Genomic DNA, 12,049 nt, shown 5'->3' on the forward strand with positions numbered 1-12,049 from the left:
GAAATACACAATATTTCCGTAAGAACAGTTTCAATTGAGTTGAAATTCAATTTGTATAATATGTAAATTATCACTCGCAATAAGCACATGAATGATCATGGGCCGAGAGCTGCTGCTAAGTCAATTGCTTTTTTCGATTTTTTTAAATTTTATTTTTATTAATTTTACTCCGTACCTGAAACACTGAATTCCAAGTTGTTTTGTAGACGGACAATGTAGCATGTAGAATATAAATAATATAGTTAAATAATTATTACAAGAATTTGAACAACATTTATTCAAAAACTGTGAGAACATGGATGCCACCAATAATCAATGAATAATATTATGAAATACGGCTAACAAATCCATAATTCACTGATTGAAATTGAACAACTGTGCCTCAACTAATTTTGCCCTGAACTAAATAAGTAAACATACTTGAAGTAAGAAAGTTTCATTTTCTCAAGATTTTAAACGAAGAAGATCTTAGTTTACATGCAAAATAAGAGGAACACTATTTTTTGGTATAGGCTTAGGTAGCATTTGCGAGGACCCAGGTAAGTGTATCTTGCGAGGCCTTCCGATATTTTGAATTCTAAAAAAATTGCAAAAGCGTAAACTTTGGAAAAGTCAAGGTAAACATTTTAATTTTTTTGAACCGGTCTAAAGGCACTTACTGGAAATAATAAACTAAAAAGAATATTTCATTTTGAAATTATGAGGGCAGCTAGCTATCAAATCAACGGAATAACAAAAGATCTCGATTGACATATCATCGGTTTAAAAATATCAGGAAGGTGTAAAATTAAAATAATTTTTTTTTTACTTAGGTTGTTGCGCGGTGTACCTACCAAGTGTAAGACCGTGGGCTGTTGTTCCCAACATCCAAAAGCAATCTCTACATATAGATATACCTTCGAATAGTGACCTTATTCAAGGCATCAGTATATCCTACATGTATTTTCCAACGAAGGTATATTCGTACATCATTCAATGGGAGGATCAGATATAAGTTGGATACGTGATATTTCACGAATTTATAGTTTACTTTATTCGGCGTGTTTCCTATTTAATGCTTGTTTGGAAATTTATTCGTAATAATTCCATTCCAAATAAACTGCAGTATATTCACCTCAATATTTCCACCAAAACTTAGTTTATTATGTGAAACGAAAACACTTAGTTAGAGTTTAATCAGGTAGGTTTGTTTATTAGGTTCTGAGTTGTATTCGCTCTTTGAACTATTTTAGTTGTTCAAAAAAATAATAATAAATAAATTTACCACTAATCGGCTTTTCACCTAACCTTTGCAGCTGGTCACTGGATTTCTCTGAACTGATTTTTTTTTTTTCATTAAAAGGGAGGATTCCTCATGGACGAACTATTCACTAGAATTAAATTTTTTTGAGAACAATTAGAAGATTCTTCATGGGAAGTGAAAGTTTCGTATTATCATAGGAGCAGATGATGTTTTTTGGTGAGGGGGGTGTTTATGAAGGGAGTCATATTGTTATTGATACTTTTTCAGCAGGGGCGCAAAAAAATTCTTTGCTTCAGGCGCCAAAATAGCTACCACCGGCCCTGTATTCTGCATTTATTCAGAACCATTTGTAATTTTCACACAATACACTATTGAAAATAGGCTTTTCTGGACTTGGCTGCATCGAGGAGCAAGATTATTACGCGATCATTTTTGAGTTACACTATAATTTATATTATTTTTATACAGTGTGTTCTATCTCAGACGAGCTACCCCGTATATTTCTTATACAAGGTAATTGAAAAAAATGTCTGAAACACGTCTAATGATTTTGTTTGGGGGACATTCTTTTGACGTATATTTGAGGTATGAACGAGCAACCCTCTAAGATGGGGCGCTTCAACCCTTCAAAATTGAATAGGAAAATTAGACAAATAGACAATAGACAAAATGAAAGAATTTATTGGAAATTCACTATGAAAAACTATATACCTACAGTAGAAAACTTCATTCAAATATATACATGAATATTATAAAGATAACATAAAATTAACTTAAGAATTCAAAGAAGGAATATTTGTATTCAACCAATCTGCAATCGAGTGTTTGATTGTCTCAGTCTTGACTTGTCGGAAATTCATCTTGATGTTTAAAAAGTAAAATAACTTATTTCTGTTTTATGTATTTATTTTCACAACAATTGTTTCGTCATGATAACATGACTTCGTCAGGTGAGCATGGTAACTAACTACATATTTGGGATACAGTTCTTTAAATAGTAGAAAAAATATATAGTTGAAAAAATATGGTGTGAAATATAATAAAATCATGGAAATTCTTGGGTTTCAAAACAGGTTGAGTAAGGGAGATTTATTTAGGTCCGTTTGGTCGTTGAGGAGAATCTGTTTTTTATGGTACCTATTTATCTCCATTGCTTCAAGGAAGTTCAATTTTAGGGTCTTATTTTCTACGTGCAAAATTTCGAAATTGTTGTCGAAATCATGCCCGGTCTCTAACAGATGTTCTGCATATGTTGAATTACAAGCTCCGCTAACGTATGCTTTCTGATGTTCTCCTATCCTAGTCCCAAATGATCTTCCTGTTTGACCAATGTATACATATGGGCAAGTACCACAATTCAACTTATAGACTCCAGACTTTCTATCTTTAGCTACTTTATCTTTATTGTTTTTTATTAAATTTCCTAATGAGTTTCTAGTTTTAAATGAAATATGGTAATTATTATTTTTCTTTAGGTATCTTGCTATTTTTTCAGATTTATGTCCAATGTATGAAAGGGAAATATATTTATTATCTTGTGGAATTGTTGGATATACAAGTGAAATAGATTTTTTTAATTGCATTCGGTTAAGTAATTTGTTAATGATAGATGGATTGAAACCATTATTAAGTGCAATCTGTTTTATTGTTCAATATCAAAGTTCTCATGTGTCATGGGTATGTTGATCAATCTAAAAATCATGCTATTATAAGCTGCTAATTTTTGAGCATATGGGTGGTTAGAGGAGGAATGAATTGGGAGATCTGTGTATGTTGGTTTTCGGAAAATTGAAAAATCATGTTTATTATTGATTTTCGTGATTTTTAAGTCAAGAAAATTAATACTATTATTTTCTTCTTCTTCATATGTGAATTTTATTGTAGGAGATAATGCATTTATGAATTCTAAAAACATCGCGAGTTGTCTCTTGGTACCGATAAATCTACGTAACGATACCAGTAAATGAACCATTTGTAGAAAGGGCTCTCTCGGATTTTAGTTTCTAGGAAGTCCATAAATATTTCGGCTAAAATCGGGCTAAGCGGATTTCCCATAGTTAAACTTTCATCGTCCTCGTACAATATGTCATCAAACAAAAAGTAGTTTTGGCCCAGACAAACCTTCAAGATTTCCATAATCTCTTGTTTTATAACTGGGTTTGACCTCCTTTTCACCAATAACATATCTACCAGTTTTATGGTTTGTTTAACAGGTACACTAGGAAACAAATTTTGCACGTCGAAAGAAATGAGTTTGGCATTGTTCGGGATATGTATATTTTTTATGTTATCTATGAGGTGATATGAATTTTTTATGGCTACCTCAGCTTGGAAATTTGTTTCTTTTTGAATGATTTCAATTAGTTCTTTCGACAATTTATATGAAGGTGCTGTAACAAATGAAACTACTGGTCTGATAGGTCGGTTTTCTTTATGCAACTTTATGAGAGAATACATTCTTGGGGGTTTTTAATTTAGTTAATTGAGGTGTATTTTCAAAAAGAGTTGTTGAGTTTTTTATGACTGATTTTATCTGTTTTTGGTATTTGGTAGTAGGGTCTTTTTTAATAATTTTGTATTTGTTCGGATCTAAAAATGTGGTCGTTTTGTTAATGTATTCATTTCTTTGGATTGCAATAACTGTGTTTCCTTTGTCCGCGCGTGTGAAAACTAAATTATTATTAGAAATTTCGGTTCTTATTGTTCTAACTGTATTTTCAATTTTACTATTATTAAAGGTTGGTTTATTTTCTTGAAAGTATTCAATCAAAGCATACTTATCTACAATTGAACTTTGGTGGTTTTTTAATGCAATTTCTGAATCTATAGCAAGGTATTCTAGGTTCTTCTGATTGTGACCATTCAGGTTGAATTTGTAACCTTTTTCAAGTTATTTTATTTCATTTTGACTAAATTCTACATCTGAAAGATTAACAAATTTAGGGTAAAAAATGTGATTCGAAAATTTTTTCTGTTCGGTTCGTATTAGTGAAATTGGACTATTATTCTTTTTTAAAATCAAATTGTTTAATTTTTTTCTTTGTACTAAATATTTTTTATGAATATATTTGTTAATATCATTTCTAATATTACTGTCTAAATCATCGAAAAAAATGTCATGGAGTCTAGGAGTTAATTCTGAATGTATTACCTTCAGACCTCTATCCTCTGGGCATAAATCAACACTCAAAATACCCAAATTATTTTCCATTTGCATTTTTTTGTTATTGTCTGTTTAAATATTTTCGTTTTTCTGTACCGTTGTAGTTTCTTCATTCCAATTGTTATTTACCATTCCATTTAATTCTTCATCTAGAAGTTTTGTTATATTGCCAACAATCTTCTTGATAATTTCTGTTCTTCTCATATTGTTGGAGTTTTTTGTATGATTTTGTGATTTCCCAATCCTGTTTTCAAGATCGCCTATTCATCCATTGTGTTCTTTCCGTACATTTGTCGAATTAAAAAAATATAAGATTATTTCTTGGCAAATAATCAATGCACAGATCACCTGATAACTGAACTAACTGAAGTCACTGCTGAATTGCAAGTTGTTTATATACATTTTCTCATAGGGTCTTCATGGAAAGTTCATTTAGTAAATACTTGGTATTTTTAAATTAATAACAACAAAAACTTTAACATTTTGTGAAGTAGATATGAATTGCAACCAAAATACCTACTATGCAATTCAAAAATGAAGAAACATTCAAAGCAAGTGTACAAAATTATTTATTATCTTATAAATTCTCGGTTCGAAAAAAAAAATTCATCAACTTCTCATATGTGAAGTTTGTACAAACATGAGTGGAGGCATCTCATTTTTATAAGGATAAATAAATAACTTAAAAGAAGACACGAAATATTAATGTTTTTGTTGTAATTAACAAAAATATTAATATTTTGTGTCTTCTTTTTTGTTTGTTTTTACAAACTTCACATACTCCTATGAAAAGTAGATGAATTTTTTGTTTTAAGAATTTGAGTAATAATAAGATAAGACTAAGATACATGATAAGTTTGTACACTTGCTTTAAATGTTTCTTCGTTTTTTGAATTGCATAGTAGGTATTTCGGTTCCAATTCATACTTCACAAAATATTGAAGTTTTTTTGGTAAGTATGAAAAGTATGTGCTATCGTTGTATTCCAATTTTCACTGACAATATACATACAGGATGCCATTTGAAAATAAAAAGTCAGGGGTAGCTACCACAGGGCTGTCAAATGTAAGAACTATTTTTATACAAAATTGGGAAGGTATTTTAATGTTATTCGAAGCAATTTCTTAATTTTTTTATTATCTTCTCAAATGAGCTACATTTGAACAGTAATGTATATAATCATAGTTAGTGAAATTATAACGTTTTTTCTTTGATCCTATATTTTAGCCATGGTCTATAATTGAATCAAAAAGAAAATGAGCACCAATTGAAAAATCTTTAATCATAATTCGAATTGGCAATTTCTTCAATAAAACATTTTCAATTTTATTGTTGAAGGTCTTGAGTTCGACCAGAGAATTCCACTTCGTGAACCACGCAGTTCCTCTAGCTAGAAAAAGACGAAGTATCCTTCACACAAGGAGGCTGAAGGTGGATCCTCTGGTGAGTATTCTTTAAATGCTTGTATTCTTGTCGCCATGATTCTATTATAAACTGGAAAGGAAATCCAAGACATTCGAAAACTTAGCTTATAATAAGCTCTAACCAAGTTTCATAAGAACAGTTGCAAGGTTTTAGCACCATCTGTAATTTAGTGTATCTAGGTAGTGCGTTGAGGAGTTCGAAAATCGTAGTAGATTTTGCACTAGGATAAGGTGCCATTTTCTGGGTGTATGTCTGTAACTGTTTCTGACGAAAGTGACGCAGCATTTTATGTCTTCAAAAATCTTTTCAGAAAGTAGGTACATGAATATAACTTCAATAACACTTTGAAGTTTTTCGACCAGACTTAGCTGAAATGATTTACTAGTCAAGTCAAAGGTAGTAATTGATAACAATTTCAAAAAAACAAAAGATGTAGGCATTTTTTATTGTGTTACACCACCCCTATCAATTTGAAAGTCCTGCGCCCTTCTTGGCATCGATTTCCTCCTGAGGTGTACACCTTTACTTCTTTACTACCTGTTACCAGCCAAAGTAACTACAACCCAAACCCTATAGTCGCTGGTCGTCTTTACCTGTGTAGGAGACAAGCACAGAGAAACTTTCAGTTTTTATTAAGTAGCGAAAGTCTGGTTGTTGTGGGATTTTGCTCTATCAGCGAAAGCACAAGATGTGGTCGATAACTGAAAGCTAAATTATGGCTTGACATAAGATAATGTAGGAGAATTGATATTGATTTGTTTTTCATTTTCAAAAAGGCCACTTGTTTACCGCTCAGTCCTCATCCTCAAGTATTCAATTTCTTTCCAATAGGAATTATTCTAGTCCAATTTATCGAATACCTTTTTCAGTTTCTGGCAGCTGTAATTCTACGATGAACTGTTTCAAGACATCCTTCGGATATTGATCATGTTCTCGAGAATAGGTCTCTTAATGCCAATAATCGAAGATGGAGGTCTTGGACCTCATTTATCTGTTCTAACCGTCCACTTCATCGTCTATGAAGTTCTTGACCTTCTCTAGACTTTGTTTGATAACATCGTACTGGAGAGGATTGGTTACGGTTAAGACGATTAGTAATTTTTCTGAATGAAAAACCACCTTAACATTATCCGAAAATGCGACCTCTGTTGAATGCACCCAGTTATCGATGAAATGAAAAATATACAGTGTGGAGAAAGTACGGAAATGAAACTTTGATGTGAGACAATTTTTTTTGAGAGGGAACACCAACATGTGTCTGCTCAGTTTAAAACAAAATTAGAGATATTTCTTCTTACAAATCCCCGATTCTTATGGGGATTTCACATAATTTCCATAAACAATAACCTACATGGAAGAAAATATATATTTGCGAATGAAAAAAAAATTTGGTAACTTTTCTTTTTCGCAAAAAAAAAATTATGATATGTACTTTTTACGAAGCACTGATATATTTTCAAATATTTGTGAAAAAAACTACCAAAAATCATTACAACATAATCATACAACATTCCTCCGGGCAAAATGTTGGGTTGACTAAGTCATCAGTTAAGATTTTGCATTTTTAAGTATATAAAATGATCGGTTCAAGATTAGTGCCAAATTTTGTCTTGATTGATATTTCCATTTGTAATTTGAAAATGTCTTGATTTTTTCTACATAACGATACCGCGGAAAGTCTTAATTCAGAAAAAGGAGAGCAAGTCCTCATTTTTTTATGAGTAAACTCTTCATGGTTTCCTTGATCAAAAAATTTCACTTGAAAATAACAAGAAAATTGAAAGTGGTGATCGTTAGTTCCTGCAGATTAGATTTAGAAATCTCGTGAACAAGAGCGTGGTGACCTCATCCTAATTTTTGTTTTTTTTTTATACGCATCTTTCGGGAAAAGACTGAGCTTCTAACGCCCTTTCAAGCGCCTCGAGATGAATTTAGAAGAAATCGGTTTGTGCGTGTCTTAAACTGCTGTAAGTTGTAACCAAGGGGGAATACATCTTGAGGTAGGGTATTCCATAGCCTTGCAGTTCGGTAAAGAAAAGCCTTCTGATACACCGATGTCCTAGCGTCCTAGCTGTAGAAAGATGCACAACAAACTGGTGACTATTATCGGCTAGCCTTATTCATCGATCAAATTGAGCCCCTGGTGGAATCATGGAGGCAATGGCAGCAGAACACCTTCCGTGGTAGTATCTGTAAAAAAGGCATAAGTCTCCAACCTTCCTACGGTGATCGAGACTATGAAGGTTGGCAGTTAACGTTGGATCGTCTATTAGGCTTACTGCTCTTTTTTGAATGGAATCAAGTAGGAGTAACGAGTGCTTAGGAGCTGAACCCCAAGCATAAGGACCAATAATGGATTGGATTGGAACTCCAAATATGTTATACAAAATTTTTACCCACAAAAAAACATGGTGAACATAAAAGAATAGGCAGCAGATTTTAACATAAATTCGTAAAATATATAATGTATATATACAGGATATTTACTTAAAACAATATTTCACATTATCGGAATGAAATTCGGGTAGTATCCAGAATATCCTCTTGCATAATAAGGGTAGTTGGGATAGTACGCCATTTTGCTAGCTGGAGCAACAAACGCCCTTGGTCTTATTGAACTCCTTTCTTCTCTGAAAAGGGACTCATATCCTAAGTTTTTGTCAGGACTCATGGATTCATCCCTCATTCCTTCTTCTGCTCCATTGACTAATGGAATAATCAAACCTCTGACCATTGGATAGTCATTCTCTATTTTTCTAGGTACAACATGGGCCTCCAAATAGTTCGTTTCAGATTGATCACCTTCTTCTCTATTGTTGTTGTTGTTACTGCTGGGTTCATCTGCACCCAGAATTGAATATGTTGTATAAAAGAGAATTACAAGGTATGCGACAAGCATCTGAATATGTTTAACGTTTAATTATTTTCTGTCAGAATGAAAATTACGAAAACATAGATACCTTAATTCTATGGTCGTACATATCACGATATCCTGTAAATGGTATGTAGCCTTCAAATACACATATATGTATATTTTTTCAATCATCCGAGTCTTCATTTTGGTGCAACGGTTATTGTGAAAATTATTGATTTGATAGATTGTTATTGAAAACCACAAGAAAATATTAAAAATTCTACACGTTGTTTTATTATTTCCTCATATATATCGCAAAAATTTCCAATAATTTCGAAAGTCCTAAATGAAGTTAGTAGCGCTGGAGTGATCGTTGTTCATGCGTCATTTTACCATTGTTTACCTTACAGGTATATATAGGGTGTTTCTAAATTAAACATGAACCTTGAAAGATGTGTTAGTATGACTCATTTGCTGTCGTTTGAGCCATATTTAGTGTCAACCAAAAATCAACAGTTCACCCGATATTTGAGATCTCGATATTTAAAAAAAATCATTTATCATCAATTTTTTCTACTTCATTTTTCGTCAATTTTTTCCACGTTGACCAAATTTGAATATGATTTCGGATTATTTTCGTAGCCAGCTATAGAAGTCCACATTTAATACTTTTAGAATGGACGAAGTAGAGGGAAGATTGAGAGTAAATTTCAGGCGCAAAGTAACAACTGAAGAAAGAAGAAAGAGGGCACGTGCTTGTATAAGAAATAGTGGTGGTCAGTTATGGATACATTTTCTACTGAAATTCTGAATTTAATTGCAATAAATAAATATTTGATTCATTAATTTTCTTACTTTGCTGCTATCCTCTTTTAAATTAAAATCAGCTAAATCAAAACAAGTGCCTATCCATCACCTTTATCTGGATTCCATCCCATATGGGGATAAGCGGCAACGAACAAGCCGACCGTGCGGCAAATCTGGCAAGAACTTCAGAGATATCCATATCTGACATCCTTCCTCATGTAGACCTCAAAGCTGCCCTCAAGAAGAAATCTGTCCGGGAATGGCAAATCCGATGGGATGTATGCAACCAAAAACTCCACGAAATCCAACCCAAAGTAGACAGTCCCCCCAAAATTAGTTTCCTTAGAAGACAGGGCAAGATAAATATTCGAAGACTCAGAATAGGACTCACGAAATTAACCCACGGCCATCGTATGTCAAATGATGATGCTCCCAGTTGCGAATACTGCGGTACTCGCCAAACAGTACAGCACATTATAGTACACTGTTCACAACACGAAGATGCTCGTCGTAGATGTGGACTGAAGGATAACCTAAAGAACAATCTTAGCTCACACGATGCAGTCGAAAATACATTAAATTTTTTGAATGTTATCCAAATAGGTAGATTATAAGAATGTTGTGAAATTGATATTACATATAATATGATAAAGAGATTGTAACAGTCCCTCGTGTCAATGACTATAAGTGTTGAGACACGTAAATTAAATAAATAAAACTACTGCCTGCATTCTAACGAAAACTTTTTTAATAAGAAAAGAAGGAATTTGACAAGTTTTTAAAATGATTTTGTCCCACATGAATTTTGGAATTCGAATGTCGCAGGCAAGTTTATATTAGAAATTTACTATTCTTGTTTTCATATACCAACTTTCGAATCATAGATCCTAATTCTTATTCAACATGTAATACAGCAGTTTTGCTTGTTTCATACATATACCTAATATCCTTTTCTGATGAAAATAATCCAAAATTCAAATCAAACTTGGTCAACTTAGAAAAAATTGATGAAAAATAGAGTAGGGTGAGAAATTTTTTAAAAAACACAAGAACTCAAATGTCTCGGAAACTATGACTCAACCGCAAATGAGTGATACAAACACTTCCTTCAAGGTTCACTTCTATTTTGGAAACACACGGTATGCACATGTGGTCTCCAAAGGTGCAATTGGCGCATGAATTAACGAGCGCCAAAAGCTTTTGAACTTAAGTCAGTTATTTCCTTATTTTTGGTTCATTATTTTTAATGAATAATAATAAAAAAAATTTTTCGAATCGTTGAAGGAGAAGAATCCTGAAATTTTCACAGTTTTGAAATGTATAGAATTCAAAAATAGTTTCGGAATCAATTTTTGAACATTTATGACATTAATACGCACAGGTAGTTAACTTTAGAATTAAAAACCTCTGTAACTCACCATGTTTATTTATGTTGAATAAACATTATTATTATTATTATTATTATAATAAACCTAATGAAATTCAATATGTTCAAAACTATTCAAAAATATACAGGTGTCCAAAATTCGATACCTACTCATTGAAAGCATCTCGAGAGAAAAAATCTTTGAGGAGCCCTGATCTCTTTTTTCGAAATAATAAGATATCGGCAAGCAGATCATAGATATCTTGATTTGTTTTTGAGTTACGGGGGCGTTTCTAAAAAGTGACTGCTTCAAATATTTCGCTACATCTTGGTTTCTGTTTAAGATATTCAAAAAATTCTAAAACTTTTCTCAGTAATTTGTATGATTTATATGACACTTGTAACAGATCATACAAATTAATTATCGTTTTAGAGATATAGAGGAGAGGAGATTTTTCAAAGCATAAGAATAACGAGGGGATTGTTCGAAAAACAAAGAAAAAGAAAAACGAAGAAGTGTTTACTGAGGTGTAAACCTTAGAGACTTGTTTCGAGCTGTCTATCCTCATCAATACGGTGAAAAAGAGTTAGGATTAAGAACACTTGGAGGGAACCAACAAACAAATATAACAATATAACACAATGAAAACAAGGAATATTATGCAAAATATTATATTGAAAATCTCACTCGATTTTTTCTCAAAATTTGGTCTAGTATAGAAGAAAAAATCGTATTTAAAACATAATTATAGATGATAGAAATAGAGACAAATGGTCGATCACAGTCGAACAAACGTCATGACGTCACCATCTCCTTACGTAGGAGAAAGGACTGAGGAGGAGGATAGATGATCAATATTGATTCTACTATCATTGACATTATATGGTATTTGATTTTACTTCTCATTGTTTTTTTTTTGTGGAAATTTCGAATGCTAATTGGTTCGATTCTGGAAACTTGAAATTTTTGACATTCGAATTCTCCTTGAAGTCTGAAAATTAATAATCGCTCAACATGCGACAAAAAACAAAAAATTAACTAATAAATGCTCTGTCACAACGAATTCAAATGTAGGTGAAAGCGAAATAAAGAAGTGACATACCGCTCACATGTACTTTGTTGTACATTGAGAGAGCATTTATTATTTAATTTTTCACCTTATAATCCTAACAAGAAAGAAGGCATAATAG

At 32.3% G+C, this 12,049-nt stretch overlaps 1 protein-coding gene across 2 annotated transcripts in view; it reads left to right on the forward strand.

Annotated features, from left to right (window-relative positions):
• The window catches only part of LOC123682466 (neuroendocrine convertase 2), a 122,095-nt gene that overhangs the window by 15,528 nt on the left and 94,518 nt on the right, over positions 1–12,049 (forward strand). The window contains exons 1-2 of one of the 2 annotated variants that reach the window (XM_045621089.1): positions 5,214–5,358; positions 5,745–5,849. In XM_045621089.1, coding sequence (XP_045477045.1) covers positions 5,281–5,358; positions 5,745–5,849 — 183 coding nt within the window. In that variant the 5' untranslated portion in view covers positions 5,214–5,280. Of the gene's footprint in view, positions 1–5,213; positions 5,359–5,744; positions 5,850–12,049 lie in introns of those variants that run through there. The other variant, XM_045621080.1, reaches the window with a different exon arrangement.

The sequence above is a fragment of the Harmonia axyridis genome, chromosome 1 (genome assembly GCF_914767665.1).
Source record: "Harmonia axyridis chromosome 1, icHarAxyr1.1, whole genome shotgun sequence".
NCBI classification, from domain to species: Eukaryota; Metazoa; Arthropoda; class Insecta; order Coleoptera; family Coccinellidae; genus Harmonia; species Harmonia axyridis.